The sequence below is a fragment of the Physella acuta genome, unplaced genomic scaffold (assembly GCF_028476545.2).
Source record: "Physella acuta isolate Inbredline_101_S28 unplaced genomic scaffold, ASM2847654v3 ptg000374l, whole genome shotgun sequence".
Taxonomy (NCBI): domain Eukaryota; kingdom Metazoa; phylum Mollusca; class Gastropoda; family Physidae; genus Physella; species Physella acuta.
The window spans coordinates 848,054-872,309 of NW_026731893.1; the positions used below are offsets into that span (position 1 = coordinate 848,054).

General features: G+C 40.3%; 2 protein-coding genes across 2 annotated transcripts; one reads left to right on the forward strand and one right to left on the reverse strand.

The window, feature by feature from the left end:
* Nucleotides 1-3,767: 3,767 nt before the first annotated feature.
* Nucleotides 3,768-13,708, reverse strand: LOC131941836 (galectin-3). The gene is made up of 6 exons (XM_059301398.1): nt 13,478-13,708; nt 12,319-12,359; nt 11,034-11,204; nt 9,702-9,790; nt 7,554-7,773; nt 3,768-4,130 (listed from the first exon to the last, which is right to left on the reverse strand). The coding sequence occupies exons 1-6, from the start codon at nt 13,608-13,610 to the stop codon at nt 4,005-4,007; spliced, it is 780 nt and encodes a 259-aa protein (XP_059157381.1). The 5' UTR covers nt 13,611-13,708; the 3' UTR covers nt 3,768-4,004.
* A 1,819-nt stretch (nt 13,709-15,527) lies between these two features.
* On the forward strand, nt 15,528-23,609 carry LOC131941844 (galectin-related protein A). Its single transcript, XM_059301407.1, has 6 exons — nt 15,528-15,745; nt 19,629-19,669; nt 20,043-20,213; nt 20,894-20,982; nt 22,138-22,348; nt 23,286-23,609. Exons 1-6 carry the CDS (start codon nt 15,616-15,618, stop codon nt 23,403-23,405), a joined length of 762 nt encoding a protein of 253 aa, XP_059157390.1. The 5' UTR covers nt 15,528-15,615; the 3' UTR covers nt 23,406-23,609.
* The last annotated feature ends 647 nt before the right edge of the window (nt 23,610-24,256 follow it).

Genomic DNA, 24,256 nt, shown 5'->3' on the forward strand with positions numbered 1-24,256 from the left:
TTGATAGAGGGAGTATATATAGAGTAGACGTATATGTAGAGGGGATGTATGTAGAGGGGTATATGTGAAGGGGGTGTATGTAGAGGTGCATATGTAGAGGGTGGGGTTGTGTATGTAGAGGGGTGTATATGGAGGTGTGTGAGAGGAGGGAGTTATGTGGAGGGGGTTATGTGGATGGGGTGTATGTGGGGGTGTATATGGAAGGGTGTGTGTGGAGGGGGATTATTTGGATGTAGATTAGATACAGACAGACGTAGTCCGAAACCTAAAACAAAACCTTAATCAAATGCTTACATTAACGCTAACTATAATCCACACGGTGGTAATTGACTTAAGGGCAGTCGACATAAGGTTCACAGTGCCTTACTTAAAATAGAGATAATTAACAATGGGGTAATTGGTCATTCCGTTTTTGATAATTGAGAAAAATCATAACCAAATGCTAACATTAACGCTAACTAGATCTATACTCTTGTCGACAGTGTGGTAATTGACATGGTGGGGGGGGGGGGTGGGGGGGGGGGGGCAACCTACATGTTTCGACAGATTTAAGGCACAGTGTATAAATTGACAATGTGGGCCATTGGATAATTGAAAGTCGATGCATTGTCATACGGGTAATTCAATTTTCTTTTATCGTAGATCTATAAGACAATCAATTTCTCTGTAAAAATTTGAACAAAATAGGTTCAGTAGCAACGGGTTCAAGTCGACATACAATATTTGTCCACACACATCATAACGTGGTGACCCTTTTAAAAATGCATGCATAGTCTTGAAGAAAATAAACACAGATTTAGATCTAGATTTAGTATCGAGACTAAATAGATTTTTAAAAAATCACCTCTGTCGCCCCCTTACCTCCATTAACATTACCACTAACGGTTAGCGAAGCCAAGCCACGGCTTATGTCCTTTGATACCAGAGCATTCGATCCGGCAAATAAATGCCGGAATGTAGCCGGAACAGCAGCCATCCGTACGACAAGCACCATTGTTGCTAAGTGTTTTGATTATATAAATATAGATCTAAATCAAAGGAAAAGATGTAGCTTGTTTCCGCTGTTCTTAGATGTATAGCAACAAGACAGGACGTGAAATTACGAAGACGATTTTGATGTTATTTAAAAAAACAGCATAGATTGATGACGCATTTGAGTGATGATGTTTACCGCATTGTATTGTGAGTGTTATTATTGAAAGTAAATCGGCAGCGATCTACCCAGTCACATTTTTCTTATATTGCATTAAAAGAATAGAATACTAACGTGTACACAAAATAATTGCGCACAAAATGTTCTTAAGCAACGTATACAATAGACCAGGGGTTCCCAACCTTTTTTTTTACATTCTAACATATCAGTGGGTGGCGGGCACCACCTATTTCAAATCGACAAACTCCTTCCAGAGGCGTAGCGACCCTTCCCGTCACCCGGGGAAAAAACTTTCGATTTGCACCCCCCCCCTCTCAAATTTTCGATCTGCACCCCCCCCCCCCTCAAATTTTCGATTTGCAACCCCCCCCCCCCCCCCCCCCTCAAATTTTCGATTTGCCCCCCCCCCCCTAAAACTTTCGATTTCCATCCCTTCCAACCTTTCAATAATGTTAATGAAAAAAATTTTGTCTGTAGAATAGTGATGGGCGGGCACATACGAATCATTCGGCGGGCGCCCTGGCGCCCGCAGGCACGGGGTTGCAAACCCCTGCAATAGACGAACAACTAAAGAAATCATTGATTACTTTTTAACATGTTAAGTAAACAACTAATGTTGGGTCTTAATGGACTGCCAGCGAGTCTTTACCAGTGGCGTAGCGAGGTCGGGTGTCACCCGGTGCGGCACTTAATGGTGACAACCCCCCAGAGGCGTAGCGACTCCCGGGGACAAACTTTCAAATGCGATTTGCACCCCTCCCCTCAAACTTTCGATTTGCACTCCCCCCCCCCCCCTCAAACTTTCGATTTGCACCCCACCCCTCTTTTCTCTATATATTTTGCTTTTTTTCGCCTTGGTGTCACCCCCCTAAATGGTGTCACCCGGTGCGGTCCGCCCCCCCCCCCCTTCGCTACGCCTCTGGTCTTTACTGACGTGAAAAGTTTGAATTTCGAATAAATTTATCAGGTAGAAGTGATCTTTTCTAATAAATCGGAAACACCTTACACCGGAAATCACGCAAAATTTGAAAGGGATCATGAAAACAAAATCTTATATTTAAGTAGAAAATTTCTTTCACGCATTTCTTTTTAGTTGTCTAAATAGTAGTTTATTATTATATTTAAAGAAAAATGATTTATTTCTTCTTTTTACGGCATAACTATATAAAAGCTTGGTATTAAAACGTTTGCAGGTTCGGCTACCGAGGTTGTACAACGTCCCTGAGTCCACTCAGCCATGATGGGTACCTGACTCACGTTAGGGAAGCAAAATTGCATGGCATAGAGCACACCAGACTCTCTCGATGTATTTCGAGGTCTCGAAACAGATGAACTCTACTTCAACTGCTCAGTGTTTCTTCGGTATGAAAGGTGATGAAATACTGTACTGATATTTTTTTTGTTGTTGCTTATTTTTTACTTCTATTCCTGAGAGACCAAACAAGGATTTTAATTGAGTCGATGCTTGAATTTATTATGCTTTAGTATTATGGAGGGGATTTTTTTTGTCCGGATAGTAAGAGTAGTGCTTCTTTTAGGTCCTACCCCCCCTTCCACACTCCGACGAAGCAAGTGACCCCCCCCCCCCTTCTAAACGAAATAGAATATATAGAATATATATATATATATATATATATATATATATATATATATATATATATATATATATATATATATATATATATATATATATATATATATATATATATACTTTTAACAGTATTCCTCCTCCCCCCCCCCCGAGGAAAATTGGAAAATTTAGTACCGCCACGCCCCCTCCCCCCAACCAAAAGTTTCAAGGTACCCTCCCACTCCCGGAGAAAAAAAAGGCCGAATCAATGACTATGGTGTCAGAAACATTTTGGGTATCGGAATATTGAAGCCTGGAAGACGTATGTGTTGAGGCGTCAATACAAAAATGTGAAGAAAAAGAACGATGAATGTCTTGCACGTTAGGAGTCAGGAAGCCCTAGTGTCAGGAATTTTTAATCTGAAATTAACGTTCTTTAAATCACCAAAGATGCACAATTTGTAAAAACTAGTGTGCCATGAAATTGTTGTTCATTTTGTCAACGATACTTTAAAAATCAGAACGGTTGACCAATTAAAATTCTTATAACAATATCGTATTTAATGTGGAACCGATATTATCAGAATCTATCTCTAATTATCGGTTTAATTGCATTTATTAATGTTATTTTAAAAGTAGTCAATAATGTTTTTAAGATTTTCGGTGAATGCAGTGACAACATTTTTATATAAATGACATGGACAACATATTTATACAAATGACATGGACAACATATTCACACAAATGACATGGACAACATATTTATACAAATGACATGGACAACATATTCACACAAATGACATGGACAACATATTTATACAAATGACATGGACAACATATTCACACAAATGACATGGACAACATATTTATACAGATGACATGGACAACATTTATATAAATGACATGAACAACATATTTATATACATGATATGGACAACATATTTATAGAAATGACATGGACAACATATTCATACAAATGACATGGACAACATATCTATACAAATGACAATATATTTATATAAATGACATTTGAAGGGGTAAATATTAATGGTTTATTAAAGTACTGTTTTTACGAGGAGAACAAATCATGTAAATTCAGTAAACATTTCAAAGTTAATTAAAATTTCTCAATTTCTCTCAAATGGACACGTTCACTTTTGACTTGCTCATTTGTTAACTGACTTGTCCACTTCTAACATAACTTCACTTCAGTGGGTTTGTTCTTGTGTGCGAGTCACGTGACGTGATCACGTTTGGCGTGACACGTGTGGCGTGACACGTTTAAGAACCGGGGATGTAGGAAACCGTGGTGACCCTAACGTCCCCAAACACCCTGGCGAAGTTCAGTCTCTCGAAGACTTGCAGGTCGTGGACTATGAAATCCAAGTCTTGGTCGTTGACAGCCACCTGGAAAATAGAGGAAAAAACAACAAAATCACGCTGGTGTTATGTTTCTAGTTGGTAGTGTCACAAAGTTTGGTGGCAGTGTGACATTGTTAATGTTCAATGTCACGCCGTGGTGAGTTGGAGATAGATCACGTTGTGTCACGTTGTGTCAGTCTTCTACCACGTTAGGTGTGTCGCATTATATTTGGCCGGTTGTTTATCATGATGTGTCAGTGCAAAATCACGTGGTGTCATTGTCGTGGTGTCAGTGTCGTATGACAGTGTGTCAGGTTCATTGGCAGTGTGTTGCATATAACTGTGACAATGGCTAACCGCGTTGTGCCAGTAATACCAAGTAATGTCCTCGTCCCATCTATCAGTATACACATGTCTATTAGGGCCACATAAAAGCATATCAGCAACATATTATATTATGTCAAAAACATTACATTATGTCAACAATATATTACATGGTGTCAGCAACATATTATTTTACGCCATCAACACATTACATTATGTAACCAACACATTACATTATGTCATCAACGTATTACGTGGTGTCATTAGTATATTTCATGTTCTCATTGTCATTTCTTTAAAATGTGTTCACCAACCCGTCAGAGGCGTATTAACCCATTCCGGAGCGAACTATTTTTACACGCCCCTCCCCATTTATATATAATTGTTCGCTTTAGTGTAAAAGTACTCCTTCCCAATCCGGTAAGGTTAGATGCGCCTTTTACTAATGACTGCCGCTTAAGAGTTTTTTAATTATGCTGTCACACATCGGATGTAGAATACAGTTCATTCAGCGAGGAAAGCAAAGCATCAGTCTGTTTTCTTAACTTTGACTGGCTATAGTTCAGTGCCGCAACTCAGAATTGATATTTGTATTTCTTTTCTACCTTTTTTTTCGTTCCTAATTTTTAATGTTGGAAAGCTTCCATCCAACACATTTAAGTATTACGTGTCAACATGTTATGCGCCATTGAAGCCATTGACTCCGAATTCAGCCTGCTTTTCATTTTGGATTTGCTTCCATAGCCTTTATCCAACCAAGAACAAAAAACAAGGCAGCAGTTGTTTGATTTTGGAGTTGTCTCTCCTAGAAGGGTGGCTCACCCCAGCTGTCAGGGCTCATCTGCCCGGGGATTTGAACTTGAAACTTTTCGTTTTAGCAACCATGAACTCTACCAACTCGACCACGAAGACCTCCCGAGTTTTCCGCACTTCTAGGTTTGGCGCCCCCCAAGTGTCGTCACGTAGGGTACCGCCCAGAGTTTCTTCCAGGCATCTCTTCGGGGGGGCTTAGCCCCCCCGAAAAAATTTTACCGCCCCCCCCCGAACGAAATGAAATTTATATAATTTATATAGAAAATATATACTTTTAACAGTGTCCGCCCCCCCGAAGAAAGTTTACCGCCCCCCCCCGAAGATTTCAAGTGCCCCCCCCCGGAGAAAAAAGTCTGGAAGAAACACTGGTACCGCCTCAACCGTCCACCCCTAGCTACGCCTCATCAAATCGACACAAACAGATAGGTACGTTACAATGTTTCCTATCGGGTGTTGTGAACACACGGACACACCTTTCGGGTGATCCAGTGCGTAGCGCAACACATAAGACAAACAACCACAACATAGTTACAAAACACAAGACTAAATGTAAAAAAGGCTTGTTAGCACTAAAAGAGTTAAATACTATCTACACAACACAGGCTATTCTAAATATAAATACATAATCTAGTACACAAACTAAGATACAGTGACTATCTAACAGTACAGAACTAACCTACACAAACTAAGATACAGTGGCTATTTAACAGTACAGAAATAACCTACACAAACTAAGATACAGTGGCTATTTAACAGTACAGAAATAACCTACACAAACTAAGATACAGTGGCTAACTAACAGTACAGAACTAATCTACACTAAGATTCTAAGATGCATTGGCTATCTAACAGTAAAGAACTAACCTACACTAAGATACAGTTACTATCTAACAGTACATAACTAACCTACACAAACTTAGATAAGGTGGCTATCTAACAGTACAGAACTTACCTACACTAAGATACATTGGCTATCTAAAAGTACAGAACTAACCTACACAAACTAAGATACAGTGGCTATCTAACAGTACAGAACTAACCTACACAAACTAAGATACAGTGGCTATCTAACAGTACAGAACTTACCTACACAAAATAATATACAGTGGCTATCTAACAGTACAGAAATAACCTACACAAACTAAGATACAGTGGCTATTTAACAGTACAGAAATAACCTACACAAACTAAGATACAGTGGCTAACTAACAGTACAGAACTAATCTACACTAAGATTCTAAGATGCATTGGCTATCTAACACAAACTAAGATACAGGGCTATTTAACAGTACAGAACTAACCTACACAAACTAAGATACAATGGTTATCTAACAGTACAGAACTAACCTACACAAACTAAGATACAATGGCTATCTAAAAGTACAGAACTAACCTACACTAAGATACAGTTACTATCTAACAATACAGAACTAACCTACACAAACTAAGATACAGTGGCTATCTAACAGTACAGAACTAACCTACACAAACTAAGATACAGTGGCTATCTAACAGTACAGAACTTACCTACACAAAATAATATACAGTGGCTATCTAACAGTACAGAAATAACCTACACAAACTAAGATACAGTGGCTTTCCAACAGTACAGAACTAACCTACACTAAGATACATTGGCTATCTAAAATTACAGAACTAACCTACACAAACTAAGAACTAAGATACAGTGGCTATCTAACAGTACAGAACTAACCTACACTAAGATACAGCGGCTTTCCAACAGTACAAAACTAACCTACACTAAGATTCTAAGATACATTGGCTATCTAAAAGTACAGAACTAACCTACACAAAATACAGAAATAGCCTTCACAAACTAAGAACTAAGATACAGTGGCTATCTAACAGTACAAAACAAACCTACACTAACCTAGTGGGAGAACTTCACTAAACTGAGACAATCACACACGTTCTCACACACCTTATATACCCGTAGCCAAAAAGGTACAAACCGGACTGTCACAACTCACAACAAGAGGATTGAACAAGGACAAACGTCACAGGATACACACTACAATCAACATTCACCCCCTCCCCCAATCATCCCCCTTTACTCATTCGCTAGGTAGCAGCAGAGGCGTAGCGAGGGGGGGCGGGGGGACATATGTCCCCGGGCGCCGACCTTAGGGGGGGGGGCGCCAAATTGAAAGTTTGAGGGGGGGGGGGGTGCAAATGAAAAGTACGAGGGGGGGGGGGTGCAAATCGAAAATTTCCTCCCGAGGGGGGCGCCAAATTGAAAGTATGTCCCCGGGCGCCGGGAAGGGTCGCTACACCTCTGGGTAGCAGATAGAAAAAACAAACGAGTTTTACCTTGAAATGGTTCTTATCGTGTGTTATCTTCATCTTGAATTCTTTGCCATGCTGGAATGGGAAGGTGGTAAGTTTCTTCTCGTTCTTGCGATTGATAATCCCATTCCTCCGGTTATTCAACACAATGTTATTGGCTTCAGGGCGGTCCTTAAAGTAAGCTGTTAAGCTGAATGGGACGGTGGAGACATCTTGCCGACCGCAGTCAAGGGAGACTGTAAACCTGTTCAAATAACAACCCAGTTAATTTCGTATAACATTTGCGTGGTTATAGCCAGTGGCGTAGCGAGGTCGGGTGTCACCCGGTGCGGCACTTAATGGTGTCACCCCCCCCCCCCCCCAGAGGCGTAGCGACCCTTCCCGGGGACAAACTTTCAAATTTTCGATTTGCACCCCCCCTCAAGTTTTTTCTATATATTTTGCTTTTTTTAGCCTTGGTGTCACCTCCCTAAATGGTGTCACCCAGTGCGTTCCGCACCCCCCCCCCCACCTCCCCCCCTCGCTACGCCCCTGCGTATAACATTTGCGTAGTTATAGCGTAAATAAAAACCCAGTTAACTTCGTATAACGTTTGCGTGGTTATAACGTAAATAACAACCCTGTAAATTCAGTATAGATTTTCGTGGTTATAGCGTAAATAACAACCCAGTTAATTTCGTGTAACATTTGCGTGGTTATAACGTAAATAATAACCCAGTTAATTTCTTTTAGCATTTGCGTGGTTATAGCGTAAATAACAACCCAGTTAATTTCGCCGAACATTTGCGTAGTTATAGCATACTTTTCAAGTTTACATTTAATGTAGCTATACAATTAACCCTCTGTTTATACATACAATTATGCAATAACAAATTTGGCAAAAAAAGTTATCTCGAAATAATACACATTTTGAACCGAATGTTGATAATTCACGTATACGTTTTGTTTACTTTCGGACATAGAGTTACGTAAAACTAATTATCTACCTCAAGTTGACTTGGTTATAAATGTATTTTTATTTTCGCCCATGATGTTCATATAATAATATAACAACTTATCCATAGCTCAATAAAATGATTACTCAAAATAGTTCTAGAACATCAAGTAAGGTTGAGAATTAAAAAAAAAAATCAAGTTTTCCATAACCATTTTTACAAGTATCATCTGCATGTAGCAAGGCGCTAGAACCCAACCATGTACTCCCCCCTCTCCCGGCATTCATTAACCACCTGTATATTAATTAAATAAATTCGGACTGAGCTTCACTAAAATATCTCTATAACAATACGCGCTGTTATAGCACTTCCAGTAGAATCGAACGAAGCGATGGCATGTAAGCTTTTCACAAAACGGCTCTTCTGGTTATGCGCCATTGAGGTCGTTGACTTCGATTTCACCCTGCTTTTCTTTCAGAATTTGCTTCCATAACCTTTTTCCAACCAAGAATAAGCTACAAGGCAGCAGTTGTTTGTATTTTGGAGTTGTCTCTCCTAGAAGAGTTGCTTTCCCCAGCTATTGAACCCCATCTGCCCGAGGGTTCGAACTCGGGACTTTTCGGTTCAGCAACCATGATCTCATTGTACCCGACCACGCCGACCTCCAACATAATATGACAGTACGTAACTCACAACAGAATTACCTGTTCTGAGCCCAATACAGAAACCTTAAAAAATATTTCAGAGAAATCTAGCTAAAGTTATACAAGATTCCTAAACGTATCTTACTAAATAAATAAACCACTCTTAATTTTAGAAAATACTAAGGAAAAATATTAGAAAAGAAACTTTTCAGTTTCTAATTAATATAATTAAAGGATCTACGACACGAGCAAGTGTCCATTCGGGCATTTGTCCCATTCGGGCAAGTGTCCATTCGGGCATTTGTCCCATTCGGGCTAGTGTCCATTCGAGCATTTGTCCCATTCGGGCAAGTGTCCATTCGGGCATTTGTCCCATTCGAGCATTTGTCCCATTCGGGCAAGTGTCCATTCGGGCATTTGCCCCCATTCGGGCAAGCGTCCATTCGGGCATTTGTCCCATTCGAGCAAGTGTCCATTCGGGCATTTGTCCCATTCGGGCAAGTGTCCATTCGGGCATTTGTCCCATTCGTGCAAGTGTCTTTCGGGAAAACGTTCGTCTCCCTAAATTAAATACTAGTCATTAAGTATCTTACTGTTTACAGTCAGGATGTGGGATGCCTTTCACGATGATAGCGTTTCCTGGTAGAATTCCGTTCCGGAACTCCAGATCAAAAACTGTGTTCTGTAGTTGACAAAGGAACATAACAAATTACTGTTAGTTTTAACTATATGTGTAGCTATGGCACGGCGTCATAGGGCGATAGACTGCTAAGCTTAAAGTCTCGAGTTCGAATCAGGGTCCATCAGTAGAACGTCCCTGAGTCCACCCCAGCACTAATGGGTACCTAACTCAAGTTAGGAAAACAAAGGCGGCTGGGCATAGTACTGACTACAGTATCCCATGAACTCTACGTAATCTGCCCCGTGTGTCTTGGGTACAAACGGGCAACGATGATGATACGTGGAGCTAAAGTTAATATAAAGCTTTTATTTCAGCTTGGCGTAAAATATTACACAGGGCCAGGGGCATAGCGAGGGGGGGGGCGTGGGTGCGGACCGCACCGGGTGACACCATTTAGGGGGGTGACACCAAGGCAAAAAATAGCAAAATATATAGAGAAAAACTCGAGGGGGGGGGGGGTGCAAATCGAAAACTTGAGGGGGGGGGGGTGCAAATCGAAAACTTGAGGGGGGGGGGTGCAAATCGAAAGTTTGAGGGGGGGGGGGGGTGCAAGTCGAAAATTTGAAAGTTTGTCCCTGGGGAAGGGTCTCTATGCCTCTAGGGGGGTGACACCATTAAGTGCCGCACCGGGTGACACCCGACCTCGCTACGCCACTGCACAGGGCGTGTATATATAGATAATTCTGGGATCTGCACAGTTTTATTAAAAACTTCTAGGTTATGCATTTTGAAGTCAACTTCACTACGGTTTCCCAACATTTTTTTTTATAACCCGAAGCAGTTTTATATCAAATATTTCTCAACAATCACATCAAGGTACATATATAGCAGAATTACCGCAAAAATAAAGAATTTGCCTATCTGTTGGTGTAATTTAAAAAGTGTACGGTGCCTATCAAGAAATACCATCTATTTTTCATCTATAAAACGAACTATTGTATATTAATTACTAGGTTTTAAAAAACATTTCATTATATTGTGTAAAAGCTTAATTTTTTTAGCCATATGTAGTGTCTGAAAGTAATACGGAACATCATTAATGCTATTCATGTCAAAAACGCGATACAATAGTATTAGGATTAAGGTAGAAATTTTGTGACTTTGAAAATATATCACTTGGCAAATAATTGACGGAAAGTTATAATGTGAAAAGCGTAAAAGGTTGTTAGTTATACTATTTCATTTCTTTTTTAATTTATCTATGTGAGAGTTAGGGTTATGATTACTAAAAGAAATTCCTTACAGGAGGATAATCACAGTATCCAGCCGATGGTACCCAGAATGGGTTGGACAGACCAGGCTTCAGCGCTTGTTTTGTAACTGCCAAACCTCCTGTCCGGCACTGACCGAACAAGCCTCGTGTCTGGCACTGCACACCGCTCCAGTACTTCAAGGTTTTAGCAGCCGTCCCATGCTGAAACAATCGTTAGGTCAGGCCTGCTGTGTACAACTTTATAGAGCATACAGTTCAAGTTGAAGAAGGAACAATGGTACTATTATTAGGCTAAGATTAGTCTTATGGCGTAAGCCGTTATAAAACATACAATTCAAGTTGTAGAAGGAACTATGGTTCTATTATTTGTCTAAGACTGGTCTGATATTCTAAGTCGTTATAGAACAAACAGTTTGTGCTATTTATAGTCTATGACAGGGGCGTAGCGAGGGGGGGGGGGGCGGGGGTGACACCAAGGCAAAAAATAGCAAAATATATAGAGAAAAACTTGAGGAGGGGGGGTGCAAATCAAAAGTTTGAGGGGGGGGTGCAAATCGAAAACTTAAGGGGAGGGGCGCATCTAAAGTTTGAGAGGGGTGTGCAAATCGAAAACTTGAAAGTTTGTCCCCGGGAAGGGTCGCAACGCCTCTGGGGGGGGGGGGGGGGTGACACCATTAAGTGCCGCACCGGAAGACACCCGACCTCGCTACGCCACTAGTGTATGGCAGTGGTTCACAACCTTTTTACAGGTACCGAACCACGCAAGTTTCATGTGTGCTTTCACGGAATTCTTCTTAGGAGTTCTACTGTGGGCTCAGACAAAACACCCAATTGTTGAGTCATACAAGTCGAGTGTGTGTCTGGACACCCGACCAACCTCTGTGACTGACTGACCAGACCCCCGGGGTTTAATCGGACCCAGGTTAAGAACCGCTGCTTTAAATAGTAGCTGTCCAATGCAGAGGCGTAGCGACCCTTCCCGGCGCCCGGGGACAAACTTTAAATTTGGCGCCCCCTTCGGGAGCGAATTTTCAATTTGCACCCCCCCCTCAAACTTTCAATTTGCACCCCCTCCCCAAACTTTCGATTTACACCCCCCCCCCCTCAAACTATAATGCAAAAATGCAGCTAAAATAACATTTTAATTTGTTTTGACAATCCATTTTGGCGCCCCTTAAGGTCGGCGCCCTGGGACATATGCACCCCCCTACCCCCCCCCCCCCCCCGTCGCTACGCCTCTGGTCCAATGTCAGTCTTCAAGTCCCAAAGAAATGTTTATCTTGGTTACTAGCAGACAAACTAACGCCAACATTACCTGCACAGGTAGAGATGGTCTACAGGATTCGAGCACGTTTCCTGTAAATAATATGGTTATACAGGTATGTGTATGTACATTAGGGGTCATCAACAAATGACGTCACTCTTTTTGACGATTTTTACCTCCCCCCCTCCCTTCCGTCACACATCGTCACAAAAAGCCAGACCCCCTCCCCTAAAATGACGTCACACATCAGCTTACAACTCCCCCCCCTCAAAATTGCGGTTGAATTTTTTTTTAAACAACGATATTTTTCTAAAATCTTGTCTGAACTCTGTCAAAATAGAGTATTTTAATAAATTTCTACTACAATTTATTAAAACAGTTTTCTAAAACGCGAAATGACGGCTAAAATTAGTTTTCTAACAAAAAATTTTTTTTAAATGCAAAAGTGTGACGTCCAACCATCTGAACCCCGCCGCCCCCCCCCCCCCCCCCCCTCCCCCTAATCACGCACCGTCACAAAATTACGGACACCCCCCTCCCCCTACGAGTGTGACGTCATTTATGGACGACCCCTTATCTCATAATTAATTTGTTTATATAGCTAAATTAGAAGTATCTGTTTACATTATCTCAGAATTAATATATTTATATAGTTAAATTAGACGTATCTGTTTACATTATCTCAGAATTAATATATTTATATAGTTAAATTAGACGTATCTGTTTACATTATCTCAGAAATATAAATTGTTTAGTTGGGTTATACAATAAATATTAGATAATATTAGTCGTAGCGACCCATTACTTAGTGGTACATGGTGGTAATTGACATATGGCGTAATAGGTGTAGAGGGCAAGTGGTAATTGGTATGGAATAATTGACGGTGTGGTAATTGAAAAAGTGTTGATCGACAAGGGGTATTCAGCAACGGGGTAATTAACATGGGGATAATTAGCACTTGACATGGGGGATGAGTGCAGTAGCTCTTAGCCTCTTAGGGGGGGGGGGGGTATTTAAGTATTATTTTTGTATTGAAAAACTCCGTAAAAGAGATCTAGATCTAGAATCTAGGGGCCTATTCAATACGTGCCCTACGATAAAGCTAGTTAAAAACCTGTAGAGTACTCTATAGTAACGACAAGGTCTAGATCTAGACTTTATAGAATAGGGATCAAACAGAACTAGATCGCTCCTCTGTCGCCCCCTTACCTCCATTAACATTACCACTAACGGTTAGCGAAGTCAAGCCACGGCTGATGTCCTTTGATACCAGAGCATTAGTTCCGGCAAATAAATGCCGGAATGTAGCCGGAGCAGAAGCCATCCGTACGACAAGCACCATGATAGTTTAGCGTCTAGTTTAAACTTGAATCAGAGAAGATACTCAATGTATCGGTTTCAATGTTTAGCAACCCAATTACGGAAACGACGTAATAAAATTAACATTGACTAATAATAAAACACAGCACAAATTGATGACGTAAATATGTGGGGAATTATTTTGCTTGTTAGATATACTAATAAAAGTATATATTATCTAACATAAATTCCATTTCGTTGTGTGGGGGGGGGGGGGGGCGGTAGACTTCTTCCTTCGGCAACATCCCCCCCCCCATCTCCCCCCGAAGAGATGCCTGAAAGAAACTCTGGTTGGTAGCGTATAGGGACGAGGACGTGGTGTAATGATAAAGAATTCAGAGTTTCTTCCAGGCATCTCTTCGGGGGAGGGGGGGGCTTTGCCCCCCCGAAAAATTTTTACCGCCCCCCGAACGAAATGAAATTTATATAATTTATATAGAAAATATATACTTTTAACAGTGTCCGCCCCCCCCCCCCCCCCCCCCGAAGAAAGTCTACCGCCCCCCCCCCCGAAAATTTCAAGTGCCCCCCCCCCCCCGGAGAAAAGTGTCTGGAAGAAACTCTGATAAAGATGACAAGTTGAATCAATGTTTGACCAATGCCTTGAATTGTGTTTGGAGTTGATTTAAAGGTTAATTGTAACACCCTACACTTGCCTCGGCCTTGGCCGTACCCATTTAAAAGGCCTTAACCTACCGAGTCGTTTATTTTAGCCCCAACCTTAGCTCTAGACCTTGACCGTGCCCGAACCCTAAGGGAAGTTATAACATTTACCATAACACTATTTATCAAGCGCAAAATCTTAAGCTTAACAAGACGCAATGTCTTTGTTTTTACGCTTTTCGTTTTAGTAATTTAAATAGTAGTTCCTTGTTTTATTCAAAGAAAGTCCTTTATTTTCTCCTTTTTCGCTGGATTTTCAACTTCTATACCATTGATTCTAAAAACATTGCATTTTTAATAATTTCAAGTCTTAAGTTTTTATTTTTTATTATTTTTACGGCCGTTTTGATTGCAAAATCTAAAAAAAACACGTGTTATAAAAAACAAGTTAATTAAAAAGTCTAGTGACATTTAAGCGCAATTTCCTTATGTTATCTAAAAACAGCTCTGTCGTAGCGTAAATCAAGAGCAGGGTTAGTAAAACCATTGGTTAGTTATTAAAACGTTTTTTATTAATTTTTTTGTCAGTATTTTACATGTTTTATTTACAATAGAGTTACATGACTAAAAACCATTGCGCGCCTACTGAACGTGATGACGCAGCCATTGAACGTGATGGCGCAGCTATTGAACGTGATGACGCGTGTGGTGTGGTTGGATAAATATGCCTACTAATTCGGTCCAAATTTTAATTAATTCAAAAAATTTTTTGTGACCGAACGAAAGGATATTTTTGAAAACTTTCTTCGGCAATATTGTTCTAAATTATGGCAGGAATCGATTGGTACATGTTTCAAGTCGCTAAGTGGTCTGGTTGCCGAGATATGGACCAAACACTGCTCTTTTTTTGAGGTTTTTTGGCTTTTCCGGGAAATCCATGAAAGAAACCCGGAATTTTTATAGCTTATGTTCATCCTCGTAACTTGCTTAACATAATTGCTTTTGGAACTAGTCATCGATATTGCTTCGTTGAGGAGGAGATACGACTTAAACCTGCGGACACACATCCATCCATCCATCCATCCATCCATCCATTCATTCATACATTCATACATCCAGAAATGACGGGTTAATAAACGCAATTCTCCAGAATGGAAATTGCGCTAAAAATAATCCATATCAACAAAAAAGATGGAAGGATTCTCTGCAAATCAGTCATGCTACACACATTATTTTTAGCATCGACGTCATCAATTCTTGCAGTCTCTTGTAACCAAGTTGGTTACACATGTTTTTTCGTCACTTCCTCTTCTGATTGGCGACACAGAGTGGAAACATTGTCTACTTCATTGTGTTATAGTTTAAATAAAACAAAACAAAGCAAAATGCTTCTCGTACGGATGGCTACTACCCCGGCAACAATCCGGCATGCTCTCTCCGGAACTACATCTCTGGTACCAAAGGATGTTTGCCGTGGCTTGGCTTCGCTAACCACCACTGCTAATGTTAATGGAGGTAAGGGATTTACACATTTTTAAAAATATGTTTTAGGAGTTTTAATGTTAGTAAACAATTGGTTTATTTTCTTGTTTTCATTGATGTAGCCGATTGGGGTTGTTTTCATAGCCCACCCAATATCCCGACCCCACGCCCTGTTCTCTACCCGATCAGGGTACCGAGTGGCCTAGCGGTAGAGAGCTAGACTGCTAACGGTAAGTCTCGAGTTCGAACCCGGGTTTAAGTCAGTAGACGGTCAACTCAGCTCAGATAGGTACCAAACTCACGATAAGGAAAGTAAAGGACATAGTGCTGACCACACTATGCCTTCATATGCCGTGGTCACAAAAGCTGGTAGGGATAGGGATATTGGCCCTAGCCCTGAACTGACCTAAGCATTACCGTAGCTCCTATGCTGACGCTAGCCTCTACCCTAACCCCTCCTTTACCCAAACCCTAGTCCCAGTCCTAGAACCTAATCTGACCCTAGCCCATACCCTCTATTCCCTAACCCTACCCTTACATAGCACCTACACTAACCCTAGCCCTTACCCTGACCCTAGCTCCTACCCTGACCCTAGGTCCTACCCCACACCACCTAATCATACCCTGCCCTAACCCTTACCCTTATCATAGACCCTACTCTACCTTGAACATAGCCCCTACCCCATACCCTCTATCCCCTAACCCTAACCTAAACATAGCACCTACACTAACCCTAGCCTTTACCCTGTTCCTAGCCCCTATCCCCACCCCTAACCTAACACAAGTGCCTACTCCAACTCTACCATAACCCTATCTACTACCCTGACCATAACCCGTTACCTAACACTAGCCCTAACCTTAGCCCTACTCTGACCTTAGCCCCTACTCTGACTGCTACCCCCTACCCCAACCCTAGTCCCATAACATGATCCTTACTCCTTACTCCTATCCCCTAGCCCCTACCCGATACCACAAACCCGCACCCTAGCCCCTACCCCCACCCTGACCATAGCCTCTACCTTGACCCTAGCTCCTACCCCATGCCACAAACCCACACCCTAGCCCCTACCCCTACCCTGACCCTAGCCCCTACCCCTACCCTGACCCTAGCTACTACCCTGCCTTAGGCTTAAGGGGTCATCAATAAATGACGTCACGTTTTTTTTGATGATTTTTACCTCCCCCCCCCCTCCCCTCCGTCACACATCGTCACAAAAATCCAGACCCCCCTCCCTAACATGGCGTCACACCTCAGCCTACAACTCGCCTCAAAATTGCAGTTTAATTTTTTTTTTTAGCATCGATATTTTCCCCAAATCTTGTCTAAACTCTGTCAAAATAGAGTATTTTAATCAATTCCTATTACAATTTATTAAAACAGTTTTCTAAAATGCACGTCTAAAATAAGTTTTCTGACATTGCTTTTTTATAATGCAAAAGTGTGACATCGATCCATCTGAACCCCCTCCCCCCCCCCCTCATCACACACCGTCACAAAATTACGGACCCCCCTCCCCCCTACGAGTGTGACGTCATTTATGGACGACCCCTAATCAGGTTACTATCATTTTGTAATCAGGTAAAACTTTCAATTATATAAAGATATTTTTATAACCAGGTACAATTTGGCTCAATTAGGTAACTATCATTTCGTTTTCAGGTAACAGTTTAAATCATATTACGATATTTTCATAACACGGTATAATTATGACCTCTTAAGTACTAATTAGTGATTGGGTACACATTTGTCTGATCAATTAATGACAACTTAGTTATAATGTACGACTAAGTTCGTTCAGGTAACGAACATACAATGAAATCAATAAATTAGTAGTTAGTGATCAGGTATAATTACGTCTAAATGATCGTTTAGTGTTCAGGATAAATTTAAATTTGATCATACAGAGATTAGGAACAATAATGTCAAATCATGATTTGTTCGATAAATGATCAATATCATTACATGTAACCAGCTAAAGATCATTTCGTAACAAGGTAAATTTATGTTCGATTAGATGACGGGCATTTATTGATATGCTACCGATACGTTCGAGTATCAAACGTTAAGATAGCGTTAATTAATCAAATTGGAAATAAAACTTAAAAAAAGGACTTTAACGATATGCTACGTATACGTTCGATTATGAAACGTTAAGCATTATTTAATCAAAATGGAAATAAAACTTAAACAAAGGCATTTATCGATATGCTAAGTATATGTTCGAATATGAAACGGAAAGCATTAAGATAGCGTTAAAATAGCGTTAATTAATCAAATTGGAAATTAAACAAATAAAAAAGACTTTATCGATATGCTACGTAGGCCTATACGTTCGATTATCAAACGTTAAGCATTGATTAATCAAATTGGAAATAAAACTAAAAAAAAAAAAAACCAGACGACACTAGGATTAAAAATCAGAAACTAATCAGGCAACATTTGTGCTTCTTGTTTGGTAGGCCTACATGTTAGTTAAAGATTAACATGTTTGTAATTAACTATTTGGTTTCGATTATAGAGCAATCAGATATAGATTCAAAGATTATAAGGTAACGATAAGGTTAAGATTATACAATCAGGTAACTATAATATAAATATCAATTACATAACAATCAGATAGTTATCAGTAAGTATTGTTTAGCGATACGATTAAGCAACCATCAAAAAATTATCCAGTAAAATGTAGGTAATGATCATGTAACAATTATAGAGTCGTTGTTTTATTTATCGATCTAGAAATGAGTAGGCTGCGATCACTTAAAGACCATTTTCGATACATATAGGATAAGCTCACGTTTAGGTACCGATTATATAACAAATAGGTAGCGATTAGGTAACATGCATGTAGTGCTCAAGTAACGAAATATAGCATCTAACGGTGAGCATGTCTAAAAGTAAATAAATTCTATCTCTAGTTAATAACCAGCAACGTGAAAAATACACTAGACCTCAGTTTAAAACTTAAACAAACATAAAAATATTACGAAGTGACTACTCGGAAAAAGATTTTTCGCCCCAACGTCTCCATCTAGTCGGCAAAAGATAGTTCTGCACATGTGCAGTGACCTATGGCTGGGGTTAGGGGTTGGGTTAGAACTAGGATTAGGGATAGGGTTAGGGCTAGGGTTCTGCGGTTGTAAACACACACATGCGCAGTACCATCGAAAACATCGCTGTGAAGGCAAGTCGTAGTTTCTCTCCATTGCGCATGCGTATCTTTTCCCGGCTAGCATCGGCCTTTAACCCCTTAACCCTCATTTGGGTTGTTGGGGTGTGTCTAGGGCGGCCACCCCTCTCCATGCCACACCACAGCCGGATGCCTCCATCTAGGTCGCTCGTCTCGGTCACGAACACGTGACCGTTGAAGTTCATGTAGGAACTCTTGTGACCTGGTCGGTGACTTTTACTGTAAGGTCACACAACCAGTGGGGACGGAGTGGTCTAGCGGTAGAGAGCTGAACTGCTAACCCGTTTGTCTCGAGTTCGAATCCGGGTTCAAGTCAGTAGACCGTCCCTGAGTCAACCCAACTCTGATGGGTACCTAACTCACATAGAGCTGACCACAATATCCCTTTTTATGCCGAGGTCACAGAAACAAGTGAACTCTACTTCACTTACCCCATAGACCGTCAAGTTTGAAAGGGAAACTTTACTTTTTTTTTACACCCCCAGTGAGGCCGTGTTACTATCAGTTGTTAGAAGTTGGAGTTGTCTCTCCTAGATTGGTTGCTGTTCCCAGCTATCAAGCCACATCTGCATGGGTTTTAGCCATGGGACTTTTCTGTTTAGCTTGCATGCGTTCAACGCTGACCCCCAAAAGTTGAAACTGCCCATTAATACCTCAACAGAATATTAGCTAGCACTGCGTTTACAGCTTCCATATAATTTATCTGGCAACCCGTTTTTTTTCCACAGGGAAGTGGCTGGAAGCTTGCAAGACAACTCCTTTGGGACAGGTATTTGACGCCGTAGAGTGTGTATTACACAAACTGTAGCTTTAACAACGTTTGACAATTAAAGTAACACTTAAGAGTTAGGCTTAAAAAAACGTCGTAAGTTAACTAGTTACTTGGAAGTGTAAGAAGACGGCCATATAAGGATATATATAAGGACTATATATAGTTATATCAGGACTAACAATACAAGGCCATGCTTAGACAAGCGATAGTACTATTCATCTTTTTTTTAAATTTGGTCTGTATTTTCTATAACGATTTACACTTCCAAATATAGCTTTAGACAAGCAATAGTTCAATTGATCTTTGTCAAATTTGAAGTGCATATCCTATAAGTGCTTGCAAAGCAAGCCTAACCATACGATTGTTTCAGCATGGGACGGCTGCTAAAACCTTGAAGTACTGGAGCGGTGTGCAGTGCCAGACACGAGGCTTGTTCGGTCAGTGCCGGACAGGAGGTTTGGCCGTTACAAAACAAGCGCTGAAGCCTGGTCTGTCCAACCCATTCTGGGTACAATCGGCTGGCTATGTTGCATATCCGCCTGTAAGTCTTTTCGTTTAGTAGTCCTAACCGTAGCCCTCTCATAAACAAATAACACAGTATCACTGAAAACCAGATACTTCTATTCCAGGTCATATTTACTGACATCCACCCCTATTTACCTCGGAGATATTTATGATTATATTTGTATATATATATATATATATATATATATATATATATATATATATATATATATATATATATATATATATATACGAGAAAAATGGCCCGTTGAGGAAGGATACAATGGGCGCTAGGTAGATAGTGACGTCTTTTTTTCTCTAAACAAAAACCATATATATATATATATATATATATATATATATATATATATATATATATATATATATATATATATATATATATATATATATAAATATATAGGTGTTAAATTTAAATTCTTATACATAGCATTGATTGAAAAAAAAAACAACTTCAAATATGTAATGCAACACATGAAAACCTAGATACCTGATCTCCCTCCTATGTAGCCTACCGTGATAGAAAAAATATTAGAATTTTGCCCTGTGACTGAACTCAATGTTAACGGCTAATTGTTGTTTTACTTAGCTGCCCTCTAGGGTTGAACCTATGTGTTAACACCTAGATATCAAATAAAAAAAAACAGTCTTTAAAATGTGCTATCTTAATTCCATTACCGTATTCCTTCTAAACTACAGTACATTATTCTTGATACGGCAATCAGAGGCGGAATACCTTCTGTGAGGGTGATTACTATTCATGGCGTTCTTGACCAAGACGTCCACAAGTAATAGTTTAGTATTTTGTTTAATTCGTTTTTTTTTATCTAGTTCGTTACCTGGTTAATTTAAGAAATATTTAATAATTTTAAAAAAGTTAGTAAACTTCACTTTTCGAACCTGACGGTACAAAGTGAAGTAGAGTTCACCTGTTTCTGTGACCTCGACATATGAAGGGATAGTGTGGACAGAACTAAGCTCGGCCACCTTTACATTCCCTATTGTTAGTTAGGAACCCAGGGCGGAGTGGACTCAGGGACGTTTACTGACTTGAACCCGGATTCGAACTCGATACTTTCGGGTTTATAGTCTAGCGCTCTGCCGTAGGCCAGGGTAAAAGTAAAGTAAAGTTTCCCTTTCAAACCTGACGGTCTATGGGGCAAGTGAAGTAGAGTTCACTTGTTTCTGTGACCTCGGCATATGAAGAGATAGTGTGGTCAGCACTATGCCCAGCCGCCTTTACTGTCCCTAACGTGAGTTAGGTACCCATCAGAGTTGGGTGGACTCAGGGACGGTATACTGACTTGAACCCGGATTTGAACTCGAGGCTTACGGGTTAGCACTCCAGCTCTCTACCGCTAGACCACTCCGTCCCATAAACGTAGGCCAGGCTGTACTGTTTAATATTTTGGTCCAGTGGTAAGATGGATCCGAACCCCACAAGTGTTACCTGCGCATTCAACGAACCTTTATAATAGTTCTATCTTCAACAATGACAAACTCCTATCTTTCATCATGTAAGTCGGGTATGTGTCTTGACCTTCGCCGAACCCCTGAGACTGACTTACCGAACCCCTCGGGTTTGGTCGAACCCAGGTTCAGAACCACTGTTTTAGTCAGTAAACGTACATAATAGGATATTAACGTGTAGAATCCTTTTTAGTCCTAGCGATCTATTGTGCAGATTAAATAGAGTTCATATATTGCTTGAACTCGGCTTATGAAAGGAAAGGTATGCTCAGCACTTTGCCCAGCCGCCTTTACTTTCCTTAACATGAGTTAGGTACTCACTAGAGCTGGGTGAACTCAAGATATTAATTGTGTTGTAATTTATTATTGAACGGTCATAATTTTGTGTTGTAATTTATTATTGAACGGTCATAATTGTGTGTTGTAATGTATTATTGACCGGTCATAATTTAACACCTGCATTTTATTGACAGTTTCGTCGTTTCACTCGAAACTACCCGTGAAGAGCATGCGGATGTTCCTTTCCATATGATGGCCAGATTCAAAGAAAAGATGTTGACTATCAGCAAAAAGACTCATGGGGAATTCGAAAAGGATGGTGCAGTAGTGCATAAGAGCCACTTCCCATTTACACCCGGCCAGCCCTTCACGCTGTCTGTTCATGTTACACCGGCCGAGTTTAGAGTAAGTGGTGTTATGATATAACATAATATGTGATATTGTGTTTTGATGGCGATAATTGGTGTGTGTGTGTGCGTGTGTGTATGTGTGTGCGTGTGTACGTGTGTGTGTGTGTGTGTGTGCGCGCTGTTGCGTGTCGTGTTGGTGGTGAAATGGTTGGTGAAATGGTTAGAAAAATGGTTGCTTGAATATGGTTGTTGAAATGGTTGGTGAAATAGTTGGTGAAATGGTTGGTAAAAAGGTTGGTGAAATGTTTGGTGAAATGGTTGGTGGAATGGTTGGTAAAATGGTTAATGGAATTGTTTTTTTGGAATGGTTGGTGAAATGGTTGGTGAAGTGGTTGGTGAAATAGTTGATAAAAAGGTTGGTGAAAGGGTTGGAAAAATGGTTGGTTAAATGGTTGGTGAAATGGTTGGTAAAATTGTTGACGGAATAGTTGGTGAAATGGTTGGTGGAATGATTGGTGGAATGGTTGGTTAAATGGTTGATGAAATGGTTGGTAAAAGGTTGGTGAAAGGGTTGGTTAAATGGTTGGTTAAATGGTTGGTGAAATGGCTGGTGGAATATGGTTGTTGAAATGGTTAGTTGAATGGTTGGTTAAATGGTTGGTTAAATGGTTGGGTGAATGGTTGGTGGAATGGTTGGTGAAATATCGTGATGTAACACTACGCTAGTTTAGCTTGGATGTGACACTGATGCGATATGACACTGACATCATGCGAAGTGGTACTGACATAACCTAAGGAGACGTAGCGTGACAGTGTGATGTGACGATGACACCAAGCGATGTGTCACTGACATGATGTGACGTAGCATGACAAGGAGATGTGACACTGACTCATCCTTCGTGTAACCCATACACATACAACGTACATGACATTGACACTAATCGATGAGACACTGATACATGCCACTAACAGAATTCTATTCGATATTTCAGTTGGTAATCAACAATGTTAACTTCGATACCTTTAAGCACAACATCACTCGTCAGGTGATCCAAGAAAATTACTTTAGAGTTTACGGTAGACTCGACGTGACACACTTTAGCCTTGAATAAAACTCAAATGACATCAGCGTGTTACATTCAGAAAGAACAAGTCAAGTTCAGCGTGAATAATTCAAGTGAAATGAACAAGCCAAGCTGAATTGGAACAATTTGAGTTAAAAGTGAACGTGTTAAGTTAAACGTGAACTAGTAGTTTAAATGTCGAATTAATTTAAAATCGTTTTACGAGTACAATTGTTAATCGTTTTATAACCTCTAAATAAAAGGTAATTTGAAGTCTTGTTGTTAAGTCCAATGAATTTAAATGTGTTGTGTAGTATTTTCTACATACTTTATTGACTATCAAGTGTAACATTTTATATACCAGCTTATCCAGGGTTAAAGCACATTACTGCGAACCCGAAAATTTGACGTCCCTGAGTTCACCCAGCACTAATAAGTACCTGGCTCACTTTAGAGAGTAATATCGTCTTGGCTTAGCGTGACCACTCTATCCATTTACTCTCCCAGAACATTAAACATGTTACATTAAACTTAATGTTTGAAATAAAATTATTCTCGACATTGTCCTTGGGCATGTTTAAAACACTTCATGATCCCAGTCCGTTATGTCCTCAATAAAGTCTAGCATAAACTAACACTTCATGATCCCAGTCCGTTATTTCCTCAATAAAGTCTAGCATAAACTAACACTTCATGATCCCAGTCCGTTTTGTCCTCAATAAAGTCTAGCATAAACTAACACTTCATGATCCCAGTCCGTTATGTCCTCAATAAAGTCTAGCATAAACTAACACTTCATGATCCCAGTCCGTTATGTCCTCAATAAAGTCTAGCATAAACTAACACTTCATGATCCCAGTCCGTTATGTCCTCAATAAAGTCTAGCATAAACTAACACT